Source organism: Phalacrocorax carbo, chromosome 1 (genome assembly GCF_963921805.1).
Source record: "Phalacrocorax carbo chromosome 1, bPhaCar2.1, whole genome shotgun sequence".
In the NCBI taxonomy this organism is placed as follows: Eukaryota; Metazoa; Chordata; class Aves; order Suliformes; family Phalacrocoracidae; genus Phalacrocorax; species Phalacrocorax carbo.
In genome coordinates, this window is record NC_087513.1 from 187469008 (window position 1) to 187486358 (window position 17351).

Consider the following 17351-nt stretch of genomic DNA (forward strand, 5'->3'; position numbering starts at 1 on the left):
CCACTCCAAGGAAGATTACAAAAACCATAAGGGGAAAAGTATCAGGCCCTGAATAATCAACAGTCTGAGATCCTACACCTGAACTGAAATTTTTCAAAGCTTTCAGAGGGTTTCTATTTTACCTCAGTTTCACCAACAGGTTAGAGGTTTCACATGTATGTACAAGTGTTACAGGTCAGAAGGGCTTTTTCTTATAACATTTATGACCGACCATAACAGTGAAGATAAAACAGATTGCATGAACTTTTTCCACCTTTCAAAATGCAGATACCAAAATACGTAAGAAAAATACAGGATGCCCGACATCTGGCATCTGCATAGCAATCTGGAAATCCTCAATTGTTTGTAAGAACATGGTGAATAGGATCATACAGCTTCTGTTTGTGTACCTAGCATATTTCCAGGGCAAAAATATATTTCTAAACTGTTGCTATCTTGCACAGCAGCAGACAGTAACACACACAGATGCCTGCCAGTGTGATGTTAAATATTCCAATGTGTGATTCAGTGAACTGCCAGTACTCCACGCTATACATTACAACCAAAAACATAAGGCTCCTTGGTTTGGCTTTGTCTTGTTTTAGCTTAGAGTCCTGCTTAAAAATATTTGCACTGTGTGATTCAAACCAATTTTTCTCCTAAAAGAATAGTGCCAACGCAACTCTCTCTACATGCAACTGTAAGGACTCCCAAGAAAAACCATTAGCAGAATCTGAATCCAACATCTCTGTAGCTTTAGGATCATCCCAACTGACTTATTCTTGATAAAATTTCATGCTAGATGTATATATAGGAACAAATTGTGGGCATTTTGGATCAGGATGCATGAACTCTGTCATTTAGCAAAAGTACTATGGCCTAGTACTCAAGGAAGCTGGCAAAGAAAATTTGGCCAAGCAGGCACAACAGGGAAATGCCTTTTAAAAGGCCGTATGATTAAATGGAAGAGACAGGTTTGCCCCACCTGGACATAAATTCCTTTCCCACTGTTAAACCTGCACTTAAGACAGAACCAAAGGTTGTAAGGTCCTTAAAAATAAATAAATAAATGAATAAATAAAAAGCAACCAGAAGAGACAGGTTTTAAACTCTTGTCACTAGCACCTGATAGTATCTGGGGTTTCTGCCATCTCTAGAGCAGTAACAGGCCTTAGCAGAACAGGGAAGCTGAAATATGAAACGCTCCACAAAACCCCGGGACATGCAGAGCTAGAAGGAAGGGGTGCCAACCCCTTCTTATCTCACTCCCTTTGTTTCAGTGTGCAGCAATGAAGTTGAAGGCAATTTTGCAACTGACTTTGGCAGCTGCAGGATCGCATCCACGGGTATTTGTGTTCACAGCAGTCACGCAACCATTCTTCCATGCAAATGCACATCACATCCTCCGCATGCACCTCAACTCACACACCGGTCCCCAGCAGCTTTATCAGCGCAGGAGCAAGCAAGATGAACAGGCGCTGATAATGGCTTCACTGTTGCTATGTAAAAAAGCAGGATTTATTGGTATAAATATTAGTACTGGAAATCTTGAAGTCTTTAGTAGCTTTATTTAAAGGTTGCTCTCCTGGCCCTTCTTAGCAGTACCAAATTTGTTACAGTACATGGAGACGAACAGAAGATAGTGACCTACCTGAACAAGCAGTCTTGTTAAATATATTTAAGTCCAAGGGGAAGAAGCTAGACACTTCAGGTTATTTTACAACTAGCTTCTCTAAATTTTTGACACTGCCTAAGGGCGTTGCAGCCTGTGGTTCTGCCTGTCTGGAAAACACTCAGCACGGCGCCCTGAACCAGCTCTAACTCACTTGGGTTCAGCTTCCACAACAAACCTAATTCTTGGACCAGCTATGCCAGAAACTGCAAATCTTTCAGCCCTTCTAGGCCAAACACAAAGATTAGGTGAAGTTTCAACCAACCCCAGATCCATCTGCTATTCTAAATTAAAAGCCTGTGACACTTTGCAGGCTTTTGTTGCAGAGCGGGTTCAGAAAATGTAACCGAACCTGTAGGCACCGCACATGGCGCTGACTCATGGGTGCCGCACCCAAAGGTGTTTGGTTAGCAACGAGAGGGTGATGTGTTCAAGGACACCCTTCGGTGACATACTGGATGCCACCTGCGCTGCTTTGTGCTGACCACACTCAATGGTTGACACAAGACTTTGAGAAGTCAGGATGTCACCCCGATTTTTTTGTGAGATGGGTCAGGCATCCTTTCTATTAATGTTCTTTTGGAAAATCCATCAACAAAAGACATGGCAGCATATTAGTAATAAATTAAGAAGTAGCACCAGCCTGTTACATTCTTCCTCAGGTTCCACAGGTCTGTCTACCTGATATCAGGATTTCTCCCCTCTTGCTCCCTATTTACATGTATCATTCAAATGCTACAGGAGTTCATGCCAGAAAGAAGGAAGAAAGCCTAAGGTCTGAAGGCTTAATTTCCTAGGTATTTAAATCTTCCCAGCTTTTCTACTTAATTCCAGAATGGGTATTTCTCATTCAACCCAAGCAGAGTTTGCTTCTACATGACTGAGATTAACTTTTTATAGCATTTACAGAATTCTGTAATAAAAACATAATTAATTGTTCTTCACCACATCAAAGCCTGAATAGGATGTCAGCAATTGTACGTGTCACAAGAACACCTTTTTTATTTCATATGTTGGAAGAGAGGAGGACGCTTGATAAAAAAGGCCTTAGTCCACTTCTCCAGCTCTGTCTTACCCTACTTAATCTTCCAATTGTTGCATTTGATTTGCCAGTGCTGCAATACCTTCTTTAAAATAGATGTTATTTTAAAAAAAAAAATTAAAAGAAGGTATTAGAAAGAGCATTTCAGACGAAGAGGAGCCATGTGTGGTTGCACTTCTCAACCTGTGGTCTATCAACCAGCAGAATGCAGCTGAGAAAATAGGAGAGCTTTAAGCACACATACATCCATGCAAGCAAACAAACAACAAAAAAACCCACCCATAAGATAAAAATAAGAACTAAACATTCAAACTTAGCCTATTTTTCAGTTAAGAGTGTTTAAAAAGCATTATGGGAACACTAAACACATTAATAGCTTTTAAAAAAAGACACATGGAAAAACTGGGTCAAATTCAATCCTTATCTAAGAAGACAGATGCTAGCACAGCCAATAGAGTTCAGTCTGACTGGGTCCTATCCTATAGGATATATATAGAGTCATATCGTATGACTAAAAAAGCATTGTTAAGAAAGAGTGCAAACTTCTGTATGTTATGCGTGCACATGGAAATGTGTCTCAGAAAAGATGCATAATTGCTTTTATACTTACAAGTGGCTTCTCTGCATCCTGTCTATCAAGTTGTGTCCTCCCCCTTCTTCCCATTACTCAGAAAGTCTTAACTGATCTGCTGGTAAAGCTCCCTCTACCTGCCTACTTCATAGCTTGGTAGGAATGATCATTTCTGCATTATCTAAAAACAGCTCCTCCAAGGTACAGATGGTTCCTGCAGGAAGTTGCACAAAGTTGTATTAGAAGCATCGAACCTCTCCCTGCCCGACCTTGCACCCCGCAGCTGCCCAGGGCACCTCACCTTGTACTTATGATTTCTCAACTGGTGAAGGAAACGAGGAGGTTCTCCGCTGACCCTGCAGTTAATTCAGGCTTTGCCACACTTCTCTGCCAATTCCGGCAGTATTAGCAGCTTTTAGCTGTCTCAGCCCACATACCATACTGGCTGTGCTACAATAACAGCCCAATTGTCACAGGATAAATCTTCTTGTTTAAGTATCTGAGGCAAGTCCTAGTTGGAAGCTATTCTGCATGCAAGCAAAATCAGGGATGCTGTGGAGTCAAAGCTCCGAAGTCCTAGGAACCTCAGTTTTATGGCAAGGCAAAAGGAATAAGGAGGCGAAATCGGACAGCCCTGATTCCCAAACCTCTGTGTCATAGGCCCACAAGGTCCAAAGGCATCTCTGGCCTATCCAACGTCTGTGGCCCTTGCAGGAGCCAGACCTCCAGGCCCTTTTATGAAAGTCTGACACACTTCACCCCCCTTTGGAAATCAGATTGGAGGTAAATTTTAAAACCTTGCCTGGTTTTGAAGAGCACAAAGTACAGCACTGTGATTTATTTTTCTTTGCTTTTGTCTTCAGTTAAATTTCTCTAATCATACTCATGAAAAGACACCATGTTATTCATTAGTATTACTTAAGTTTTGAAAACCTGTGTGCCATTGAAAGTCTCCCCATCATCTTTTCTTCTCCAATTCAAAATGCAAACAACAGTTAAAAATGGTTCTACTAAGCCCACAAACCTGTACAGATAGTAAGAGATGTGATGGGGTGACTGTTTTCGCAAGAGTTATTTTTTCTGCCATTTTTTGAAGTTTATCCTTGTCACAGTACTAAAGATATTCCTTCTGATTTATTTCCCTAAACTCAGGAGAATGAATCCGGCTATTTTCTTTAATAGGTATTTATTTCAGGACAGCTCAGTGCACATCATCATTTTTAGATGAAAGGTAGCATTATCGAGTAGTCTCACATCTTCTCTTCTGAAGGGAGAAAGGCCCTATGTGCTTCCTCTACATCGCAGCGTAAAGTCCTGAGTCAGCAAGCCACCTAAAGCATATGTGTAAATACCATCCAAAAAAAGGCTGCTTTCTTCACTTTCTGCCTTGCTGCTGAAGCAACTCCCTTCCTCCCCCTCCCTCCTCTTCCCTGATTACCCACATTCACCCCAGGAACAGCCTCCAACCCATAGCGATAAAGTATGGCAGAAAATACTGAAAACCAACCTCCTCCTGCAAAATAAGCATCGTCATTAAATTCACGAGCTGTTTCCATCCTAATATGTCGGGGAAACACTCCCGTATCTTTTGCTTTGTGAGGAAAACACACACCAGCTGTTCTGACTTTTATGAAGAAATTTACATTGAGTCCTTGATTTTCTAAGAAGTTTGAATTTTTCCTCCTTTGTCACTGACACCCAAATAAACAGACCAGCTCAAAGCCAAAAATCCTCAAAACCACAACCCAGAGGAGTCACGCTGCAAAGCAAATAGAAAATAAACCCGAGTCTAGAGCTTCTGCTTTGAATGTCTTCTTTAATCAGGCTCTGAAGGATGAATTCAGCAGGGGAGAGCAGACTCTGTTGGTTTATTTAGTTACTTATTTCAAGTTTTAGTTCAGGGTCAAATTCTCTCGGTGCTTTTCAGTCAACCAAAGGTATTTCAGCATGAGGCATCAAATACCAGAAGCCTCCCTGAAACCTGTGTGACTGATTTTACATAATTAACACCCTCTGAGTTACTTGTTTTGAACTGAAAATTTACAAGAGGATTTCACTAAGGGCATGAACGGCTCTGTGCTTACCTTTTGGGGTAGATTCGTTCTAATACAGGCGGGGGAGTATACAAGGTGGAGTAAGCACAAGATGCACACACAACCATGAGCTGCACGAAAACTGTGTTAATGTTACTTATCAGCTATTTCTGCTTCCACTGACATTTGGTTTTAACCTAAAATTAGTTTGTTGTTAATTAAAATCATATATTTACTAAAGTAATAATATAGAGGGCCAGAGTCTCAGACGCAAAAAACATTTATTTGATTTTATGTAAGCACAAATCCCTAACTGGGAGCGTTTTGTATGCTGGGGTGCATCTTCTCAATGGGTCACTGGAAGAGTGGCAAAAGTAACTCAGGTCTGTGTCATAGAGTTAGAGAAGAGCAATAGTATCAGCAAAAAACTAGCACTATAATTAGAATATGAGTTGCACAGCTCATTTAGGAAGCACTAGCACACAGAAGACTAGAAAGGATTGATCAAGTGAGATCTCTTTTATATACATCTGAATACATAGAGGTTTGCTGGTTTATGTGAGCAATGTTCATCAGAACTAAGTTTTTCTCCGTGGATACCTAAACAAATGAGACTGCCACTTAATGTGATCTGGCTAAAAAAATTAATGCTATAATAGTTTTCAAATAGCCTTCCAAGCTGTTTTGTTAGATGCATTACTATTTGAAGTAGTAGATCACCCTTCATTTTGGCTGAGGGTCCTGGATCTCAACATTTTCTTTTTGACCGCCAGATCTGTTGTACTTCACTTATGCAAAGCCCCCTGATTTCAGCAGGACTGTTTAAACACAAAGCTACTTACACGTGCAAGTGCTTGCAGAACCAGGGCAGTGAGCAAGCACAATTTTATTCCCTTTATTCTACTGTTTCCCCAGAATAAAAACCTTTGGTCTTCTACAACATTACCTCATACCTTGTCTGTCTTTTTTTCTTGTTTTTCCAATATGGCCATGTTTTCTTTCAGAATTTTCACAATCTCAGCAGGATTTTTGTGCGATTTACTAAACAAAGGCATGGTTTTTCTTCACCTGGATTTCTTCCTTCAGGATAGAAGAGGACAACCTTAAATCAAACGAGAAACAAAAATAGCTTTTACGGTTTATATGAAACTGCAATAAAAGCACACGAAGACATTAGGAACAAGAAAGGGTTATGCCTCAGGCAGTATACTTTGCTTCAGCTACTCAGCAGAGCAGTAAAACTTCTCACGTACAGCTATTGCAAGTTCATCCAGGATTCACAAGCCACCATTAGCACATGGAAAGCAACTGCTCAGCACCTGTGCAGGATCTGGATGCTTCCGAAAGCCCCTGACCTACAGGTCAGCGCTTCAACAAGTCTACGCCTATGTCCAACATTTTTTGGACATTGCATTTTTGGCAGGGTCCACTAGATTTCTGATAGGGGTTTCTGGCAAACCTCACCAGTTTCATTGCGATGCAGATAACTAACTGTAGATGCCTGCATACCAAAAGCGTCCTTTGTTTAGAGCATTGCAAAGTAAGGTCCCAGCTTCTCCACCATTGCTCCTCCTTCTTCAGCTGCTTTTCTTTTTCAGCCTAAAGCTTCTTGAGAAGAAGCAGTTGAAGCTACCCCCTAAGTCTCACAGACTTCAAGAATCTGTGGGTCAGATCTCACTTGTGTAAAACATTTCCTGAATGTTGCCTAAGGAACAGAGGATCAGGCCCAAATACAGGCACATATGTTTTCATGACATTTAAAAGAAAGACTGAGCATTTTGGGGGTTGGACAAGATGATCTCCAGAGGTCCCTTCCAACCCCTACCATTCTGTGATTTTAATGAAGATGGGTTGGTTTGTTTAATTTAAAGCATTCTTCCTCTGTATGATTAGAAAGGCAAATACCGCATCACTGTATTTATACATGAAAGAAACCAAGTAGCTTAGTTTCTGATCTTACATAGCATTAAGTTGTGAATTCCCATGGATTTTTGCCACGGGTCCGATCCAAATATCTGCTGAAGTCAATGGGCAGATGGGACAGATAGGGATATGCTCTGATTAAGGCATTACCTCTTTCAAGGGAGAGCACAGCATCATTGGGGACTGCATTCCAGTTTGTACAATAACAAAAAAGAGGTTAAAAAAAAAAAACAAAAAAGCAAAAGTAATCTCAAACTTTCACCTTTCACAAGAAACCATCACCATCCCTCCACACACACATTTGCAAGATTAGTTATGAAACCATAAATATATACACAAACCACTTCAATCTCCTTATTCTTCTTCAACTTTTACAATTTTAAATAAGCTTTATATAAGAGGTTTTAAAGTAAAGAATTAAATGAGCACAGTATAAAGAAGAAAACCTAGCAGTCCCAGAGAACCCACTCCTCACATGCTTCATTGTTACTACTGTCATGCTACAGAGTCCATCGCAAAGTATGACTCCATTTGTGCCATACATCCATGTGTTACTAATCCCCAAATATCCTATGGAATTAATACCCAGATTAGATATACATTCTATTACAACTATAAATAGCAACCATATAGAACAGCCAAGTACAAAATTCAAACCATAGAGGAATATTTTTAAGAAATAAAAGGTAGAAGAAATCTATACAGACTCCATCCTAACATCTTATTAAAAACATTTCAAAATATTTTTGCTGATTATCTTTACAAGAACAGTTTCTATGATGTGCAGGAAATACTTTTAAAGGTTTTATTTAAACAAAAAGTTCCTTTATAGTCTCCAGAGTAGGTGAGTTTGTATATAGCTTCTCATTTCTTGCTAGATCAGTTTTACAGGAATATTTTAATGTCCAACCACTTTCAGATTTCCATTTTCAAGCTCCTCACGGTTCAGCTCAAATTCATTTTTATTTCTGCAGTTTTGGCTACATAACCTTCACTCCTTGGCTGAGCTCTCAACTGTGGAGTCCTGCTGCCATGGAGCTCCCAACTGCAGGCTTTGGCAGCACCACCCAACAAGCAACTGAGCAAAGTCACACCTCAACCTGACAACGTGCAAGACTGAAGACTGGGTGTACTAACAACTAACTCATTTGGGCACATTCAGCTACATACAAACACTGGAAAAGACCATGATGCCAGTATTATACAATAAATTTGTTTAAATTCTGCTAGGAAGCACCAAGCACCCTGTAATCCCACACGTGCTGCAATTATAAGATTAATAATTCCCAACACACTTTGAGAATGATCTGATTCTGCATGTTTTTATTATCTGTGAAGACATGGCACGAGGACATGAAGATGGAAGAGAGAGAGCAGGAGCTTAATGGGCACACTGCATTTCCAAAAAGAAGTATTTGCATCCAAGGTGGGGTAGATTTATTTAGATTGCCGAAGCCATCCCTTCATCTTCCCCTTTTAGAACTCTCCACACAAGGAAAAGCAAAGGGGGAGATAATTTGATTTTTAAATTGAAGTACTTGTGAGCTAGAGATTCTGAGACTTAAAAAAAAAAAAAAGTCCACATCTATAACAGAAATATTGACTATAAATTATAAACACGTTTTCCTCACAAAAAAGTAACTTACACAGCTGTCTAGAGTATGGTGTCTATATTTAAATAATCACTAATTCTCGCCATAAAACTTCAACAGCCAGGCTAGCACTTTTCCAGCCTAGTTCCAGTCTCATCACCAAGTCACCACAGCACTGCTCAGTAATAAAATACCATTTCTCTTCACTTCATACCCTACCAGTGTCCTAATTGCAACAGTGAAATCACCAATACTAGGGCAGGAAGGACTCAAGAGACTTATGTTCATCCCTCTGCTGAACAGAGCCAAGTCTCTGCTTCACTTCATTTATCAGTCTGACAGACAAAGCAAAGCATCCACCGTATGCAAGCAAAGGGATGCAGACAGGAAAAGGGGAAGAGCCCCAGATGTGCATTGAAGAATGTTTTTGGATTTACCCCTCTTCAGGACACAGTTTTTAACCCATCAGCATCTGGCAAAAGATGATGCATCACTTCAGAAAATACATACTGGCAGCTGGAGGTTATGGTCCTTTTTGCTTCTCCATGCAGGAAACTCCTAGGGGGCATGTGCTATTCACAATTACAGGTAGAAGCAAACAGGGGTTTGCTGAGATTTGGAAGTGGTACTCCTTTGTCTCATGGCTGGCTATTCCATAAGGCACACAGCAAAACAGGGACACCTCTCCTCCAGCTTTGCTCCTCATGACTGGATTCTCCAGCACCAAAGGAAGCACAAGCTCTTGCTAAATATCTTAACGCAGCTGGGTATTTCTGCCCTGTCCTCCTCGTTTCAGCTCTCTAAGTTTACTTGGAAGGTCTTCTCTTTGGAAGAGGCACTAATTTGGTTTAAATCCCCTATTCTTTTCATCACTTATTTTCAGTCCACTTTTTAGAACTTGGTATTTTCCAGACATCTAGCCCTCTGTCAAGGTTGTTTGAAATGGGCCAGTAAATTCAAGTTACCGTGGGAAGAGAAGTAGGATGAGAGATGGACAACGTGATCAAATAAACTTCATTTTCTCAAGAAACCAGTCTAAAAATAACTGAAATACAAAGATGAATGAGAACTGAAAAGAATGCAAGATAGGCTTACCAAAGGTAGCTCATACCACAATGCCTTATGAATATATTTTTAGACAGAGAGAACACAGCAGAACCCATGCATCTAACATGGAAATATACTAGATTGAATATAGTAGAAAATAAACTAGTTGAAGGAAAATTGTCACGTAAAGGGAGACTGATTGTCTGAGAAGCTAAGACAAATTTGGGGATGGGATATTTAGAGAGGCACAGGAATTAAGACCCTACCCAAAAATTGTGGTGACTCAAAATAGGAAGATATTATCAAGACAGAAGAGGACTGGAATATCATTACCTGAGAAACTGCATTGCTTCAAGGACTGAGATCATAAAAATGGGATAAAAATTAAAGAGTGGAGAGTATCAAATAATGCTGAATGGCAGAAGAGACAGAGTTTGCAGATGCCCCATCCCTGGAAACATTCAAGGCCAGGTTGGACAGGGCTCTGAGCAACCTGATCTAGTTGAAGATGTCCCTGCTCACTGCAGGGGTGTGTGTGGACTAGATGACTTCTGAAGGTCCCTTCCAACCCAAACCATTCTGTGATGCTATGAATATCTGCTTCAAACTGAGGATTTACCATGAGAAATTACAGAGACAGACACCTGGTGACTATGCTCGTATTTTACAGACAGGAGAAAGACAGACACAAATCTGTGATGAATTAAGAAAATAATTGCCAGTTGAAATACAAAGGTATTCATATTCATGCCTTTGTACAAATTTTGATGGAACTTCATATGGAACATTGTACACAATCCTGAACACCTGCAGTCAAATAATATCAAAGATCAGAGCGGGTGCAGAGAAGGACCCTAGGCTGGCCAGAAAAACAGGAAGACCAGCATGTCTAGGAGGCTAAAAGTGCTTGCCTTAGTAAGTTTAGAATGAAAATACAGAGAGGCCGAAGAGGTTATTTCGGCTCAAGTAACAATAACACTTTATTTATGCAGAAGCAAAAGGCTGTAAACTGCTGATGAATAAACATAAGCTGAAAATGTAAAGGTTTCCAACCATTGGAGCTTTGAGATTTTGAAATGACCTAGTCTACCAGGCACACTACAGAGCATCTGTTCATAAATTTTTGACACTGCTGTCTGGCAGCAAGGGACAGGGCTCAATGAGCCCCTTTCTTTCCTACTTTCTAGGAAAACTTTTTCCATCTAGTGGTTATTCAACATATGTTTTTATAACTTCAGAAGTGCATTGTGGACACTCCTGAACTTGTAACAGGGGACCAGCCAACTTCTGAAACATTTAGCTGTGATGATGTTATTTCACCAGTGCTCTTGTGCGGAGCTTATGACACTGAGGAAAGAAACAGCTGTATCTCACTGGACTGACGCCAGGCCTCAAAGGTTGTCTCTCCTGGTCACACGGGGGAACGCCCCGGCAGTGCTGTAGCAGGAACGGCTGTTTCCAAAGCCTGCTGCTGCCATCAGTACGAACAAGATGTTTCAGCCACCAGAGCTGGAGTCTCCAGCACATTTTATGAACCCTACTTTTACAAAAATACTTTCAGGGAATATAATTCCATGTTTGTTTGGCAGAAAAAAAATGGTACTGATTTTATTTTAGGTAAGTGACAGAAACACCAAAAGGCAATTTTAAAGCACCATTTTCTAAATGTCTGGCTGTTTCTGTTCAAGTCAGAAAAAAATATATATCACAGACTAAAGCAGCAAGTTGAATCCAGAGGTGGACGAGGTTTACAAGACATGAGTATTAGGGTATTCAGTAGGCTGTCAAAGGTAACAGAACATTCCTTCATATTCAGGGCATGTCTTCCCTCAGAGGCCTCCAACTCTGCAAATATTTAACCAAGATGGAACACACACTTCCAAAAAAAATACTCTGCCCCTTCTCCAAAGGGAGAAGCTGAAGAACGGAAGATTAGAAGACTTACACAAGGCCACATAAAAAAATCAGTGGCTGTGTCAGGAATGAAGCCTAGATCATTTGACAGCAAAGCTTATAGCTTATCAGTCTTCTTATCTGCTTCTAAAGGGAGTACACTAAAAAAAATAGTGCAACTCGAGCTCTTTAATACAACTATAAAATACAGTATGAGATCTAGCTCTGTTTATAGGCACCCTCCCCAATTTCTTTGCTCTTAACCATATACTTTCTCAAAAGATTACAGTGCAGCTGAGCTTGTAAGCATGATGAAGGCAAAATGCAGATCACAACATCACTCTACCCACTGCCCACGCCACTGTGAAGTGACTTCATTAAGCAGCTCAGTAACAAATGTTTCCTCCTGCCCACAAGGGCAAGAATGGGAGAGAGCACAGGAGCCCATCCATGCACTCTTCACAGATGTTCTTCCAGACAAGCCATTTGGTCTTCGAAAATAAGTGAAAAAATTTCCTTCCCTTCAAGTATCAGGCATCCATCTTGTCTTAGTTCCTAACCTTCATTGACATACTGATCAGAATCTAAACATTTCAATAACTCATATTGGGTGAGAGCTTCTTGAATGGAAAAAAAGACCTTCATCTTCCATTCACCCCAGTGTGCTTCAGACCCATATATCTGGGACCTGAGTTAGCATACTTTCTTCGTAATTTTGCCTAATTCAGTCTCTACATAATGGAAAAGACACTCAGTCCCTCCTGCCATATTTGAGAAAGTTGTTGCAATTACAGAGTCACGTACTCACACCAGGGGACAGAAGCTCCCTTGTGTGATGATCACCTGTAGAAGTCCAGTCCGCCCTCCCCCATGCAGTCCCCTCACATGACTCACATTTCATTTGATATGCAGAAGGAATCAGGGCCACACAACAAGTAACTTCTCTGCAAATCCTCAACAGGTTGCAGATTTTGGAAGGTACATCACAAATGAGACGAAAGATTAACAGAAGAGAGGACAGTTTTATGGTTAGGGTGAATGAACGCCATCTCTGCTTGGCAACAAAATTATTCCAAAAACTCAAGAATTTACTCATCATAAGCCTTGCTGTTGCCTGCTTGTTGCATTACCTGGAATGAAGGTGGATATTGGCTGAAACTTCACCTGAACACAAGAAACAGTGCAGTAATGCCCACCATTGCCACAAACATCTTTTTTTTTTTTGGAGATGGCAAGCATCCTGAAGATCAGACACGGAAAATAAGTAGGCAGCTCTGCCCTTAATCTGATCACCTCTACAGAATGAGGATAATAATATTGCATAGTTGTCCAATACTGTTATGAAACCAAAGGCATGCACAATGATGCTCCACTCAAGTGCTGTGGTGTAGTTCTCTGGAAGCACTCAAAGAAATTTACAATTCTATTTTTAATTGAATGCTAGAATGCCCATTCCGTGAAAATCAAAAAGCCTATGTGGCCTCTCAGCAAACACAGGGGATAAAATAAAACACCATATAGCTATCTGGTCCCCGAGGCCACAGTTTGATAAACACTTTGTTCCGTGACAGTGCCACCCTGCTCCACATCTATTCACATTGCTACAGCCTCTGTTGGAGTGGTACAAGCTGTTGGGAGGGCCACATGGTAAGTCAGGTCAGGGAAAAAACCCAGGCTAACAAAAAATAGCCTGGCGGGGAAAAAAGGTCATGCTGGTTTCCAGTCCAGTTCTCCCCACAGTCTTACAAAGAGCTGTACCAGGACAAGAGGGGAAGAAGGGGATGAAAGGAGGTTAGAAAGATGGGCACGATGGAGCAGATGCTACAGCTCCGGTGTTCACCAGCTAAACCCAGGATGACGGAGTGATGATGGGAAAGGGGGTGTAAATATGTGATGATAGAAACTTAATGGAACTATCCTGAGTAGGGTACAGAGAACAGACTACATTGGCCAGACTTCAAGTTAGGAACCTTCTGAGTGTCTGACTTCACTGCCTAGTGTCCTTTTATTGCAGCAAGTCCTGTGCTACCACATTTGTTATTATTATGAAATATTTATTACAAACCAGTATTTGCACTCTGCAATGTCAGGTAACATTCTGATTCTAAAGCCATGCAGACGTGGCATCCTAAGGCACCATACTTACACCTGCCTCAATCATCTCTGGATCACAGGATTACACAGGCTCTCCCACTCATGCTAACGAACTGTCTAGAAGCAGTAGATTATTAATTCATGCTGAATAAAACTAGAAAGATAAGAAACCAGCGGTTTTACAGCCGCCAAATTTGCAGGACTGATGAGTCAAGAATATGTGGGATCCCTATTTCCATTTGTCACTATGGAGGTCCTTCAAACCTAAAAAATTAAGAAGTCAGTTCCATGCCTAACTGTAGTCCACAGCAAAACTCCCACAAGCTCAGTCATGCAGAAGGAGGTCTCTTAACTAATGTCTCTGAAGTACGCGCAATTCTAACAGAACAGCTCTTAGCAGTTTTTATTTACTTAAGTAAAAGGAGAAACCGAGTTAAATTTCTATTTCTAGCAGTAATAATAACTGTAGAAATAATGGAAACTAGTAATATAATTTAAATAACATAGGCAGCAGCCAGGAGGGAATAGGACTTCCTCTAAACCCATTAGCGAGGCATACGAATATTATTTTTGCTATTTGTTATTATTACTGAAAGTTACCTGCCTGCACAGCATTCGCTTGACCATGCTCTTAGCAAGCCTGCTATGTTACTTTCAGTGGCTTCATCAGTACATTAAAATAATTTGCTACAGCAGTAATTTCACTTTACTACTAACACTAGTCGAAGCAAGAGTCTTTGCTCAGAAAAAAACCCCTTCCCTTAAGCTCAATGAAAGTTCTGCCTGATAATGACTTCACGAATAGCCCATTCCACAGAATTAGCATTTCAGGTTGCTGAGACCTATTGACTATAAATAACGAGATGGTTAATTTACATACGCCGTTTCCTGTGACAGTTCACACGCACACTCATTTTCCCTTCGTCTCTAACCGCTTCCCAATGTCTTATGCAAATGGCCATGCTCTTATTCCCCTGCATCTCAAGAGCCAGTCCGCAGCTGCAGGCAGTCAGCGGAGAGGAGCAAGAGAAATGATATATTGCAGATATTTTATTTTTGGAAACCGCACTGTAAATAAAGCCATTTCCAGAGATATTCCATGGACACGGAGCGCTTGGTCGCGGAGCCAGCGCCTTATGTAACAGGAGGAGCATTGTTTAGGGTTGCCTGCTTTAAAAAGCCCCTCCTGGTTAACGCAGTTTACAAAGCTATAAAAAGCTAACAGCGTGACTATTGAGAACAAGCAGGCAAGCGGTTTATTACAAAAAGGCTGCTGCTAACTGGAAGAAAGAAAAGTTTTATTAAATCGCTTAACTTTCCGTCACTCGGAGGACATCATCTCGGCTGACACTTACTGCGTACGGAAAGGTGGGGGCTCCTAGGCAGCCCTGCGCAGCCCCATGGCCAGGTGCTGAAGACAGCTCTGCCACCTCCCCGCAGCCCACGCCGACAGCGGCCGCCTTCAGTTATCTTCCATTTAATTCCGCTTTTCCCCCCCCACTGATTACCGACACGTGGCAGAGACAAGGGATCTTGCGACTCGGCCTCCCGCTCTTCCTCTGCCGAGCGGCTGTCAGCCTCTGGAAAAGCGTTAGCAGGACAGATCGCTTCAACACGCACAGGCGCTCACAAGCAGCAGCTGTAAATTTCCACTCCCCGGACTCCCAGCCTCGCTCCAGCTCCTCGCTGCTCCTGCTCCGACTAGCTCCCCGGCTGGGTGTGCATGTTTCCCCCGCTGCCCTCCCCGCTTCCCACTCCCTCGGCAGGCTCACACACCCCCAAACTCCACGTCAGAGGAACGCGTGAAATCGCAAAGGAAGACGCGATCGCTCCGCCGAGAGATTTCTCCAGGGTTAAGGGAGGAGATGCAATGATTTCGCATCACTCCTGTAAGTTTCCATTCTCCTCCGAAGTCTGTCGGTGCTGGGGAGGCATCGCTCGCGGGTCCTTGCACCATCACGTGGCGGAGGCTGCTGGAATTAAATTATTCACCTTGCCGTCCTGCTGAGAATGCAAATAAGGGAGCCCAACAGCAGGTTGTTGTTACAAGATAATAATAAAATCAACATGCTCACACACCACATCTTTCAGCAAAGCGCTGCCCAGAGAAGCCAAAGTTAAGCTGCTTCCTGCCCGACTATATAACAAAGATCTGAATACTTTTCCATAGTAAGACTGGGGGGGTGGGGGTGGGGGAAACCCCTGCAGTACACTCTAAGCAAAATTTAAATCCCACTGAAGAAAAATGTTAGCCTAAAGTATTTTTTCAAAGGCTAATGTGATGGGGGGAAAAAAAAAATCAGACAAAATATTCTGAAACAAGTACTACCAGATATTATCAAGCACACAAATACAGCAAAATGCAATTAAAGGAATTTTTAATGGTTCACTTTTCTCTCTTGGCAGTTATTGCTTAGCAAGTGTCACATATTCCCAAAGGGAACGGTGAGTGCCTTTCCCCACCCCCGGCTGTCTTACAGACATTGAGAGCAAGGAAAGGAGGATGCTTTACCAGCCACCGTGGGCACTGCAGGATTTAAATCTCATCCTCACCTGGATCTCAGCTGAGCCCCAGCAGGGATGAGAGCCCAGCATGTATGTATTTATGTTGAGCTCGCCAGCTCAGGGGAAGATTTCACCTCCTGTCCCCTCTTCCTCAGGGCAAAGCCCAGACAAAGTCCTACATTATTAAAAATAATTCTGTATGCTACATTTGCTTGGAGAGCTAATCTCAGCACCTACCACATGTCAGCAATACAGTTGCATCAGATCTTGATTTAGGGCTCACCTGCAGTAGTTATTCACAGCCCTACATTAAAGGCAACCAAAAAAGCATAAAGAACCTCATTTCTGAGGAATACAAAAGAAACAGCCACCTTTTAAAGTGCTAACATCCTTTGCTAGCGATCCCAGCTCCTAACCAAGGCAAATGAGTATCCCAAATCATCACTTTGAAGAGCCAAGAATCAGCAACTTGCCCATCCCTCCCCAGCTCAGAGAGGCAGAATTCGTCCCCACTCCCTTAACCTCCCTGCATTTGCTCCAGTGCTTGCACAGGAGGTGCCGAGATGACCTCAGGTCAGCAGATTTTTTCTCTTGACTTCCCTGTAAAGCACGCCACCATCTGTGCTTAGCTTTACCTAACAGATCATGAGGATACCTCAGCCCCATGGTTTTGGGCTGCCCTGAACAGTACTGGGAACAGGCACTAGTGCTGCTGCTGCTGCACCCAAAAGCGCTGCAACAAGTGACACCAAGTGGCAATTTCTGCTCCAAACCCATAGTGAAATATTCCTCCAGCACAGAATTAAAGGCTTCAAGTTAGACACCCCCGGCAAGGTTTCCTCTCTAGGCCACCTCCAGAGAGAGCTCTGTGAGGGACGCTGAGGACGCCAAGCTCGGAGCAGGATGAGCTGCCCTCCAAAGTGGCATCTTCCTCTACAAAGCTTAGCGGGCATGTGGACAACCAGCACAGTCTGACTTTTCGTGACATGAAGGACTTGGG

The 17351-nt window shown here is 42.0% G+C and overlaps 1 protein-coding gene across 6 annotated transcripts in view; it reads right to left on the reverse strand.

The window, feature by feature from the left end:
* Window positions 1–17351, reverse strand: part of CAB39L (calcium binding protein 39 like) — a 66874-nt gene that overhangs the window by 31294 nt on the left and 18229 nt on the right. For 2 of the 6 annotated variants that reach the window (XM_064440898.1, XM_064440902.1), the window contains exon 2: window positions 6251–6399. In XM_064440898.1, the coding sequence (XP_064296968.1) occupies window positions 6251–6352 (102 nt within the window). In that variant the 5' untranslated portion in view covers window positions 6353–6399. The other 4 variants (XM_064440900.1, XM_064440899.1, XM_064440897.1 and 1 more) reach the window with 4 other exon arrangements.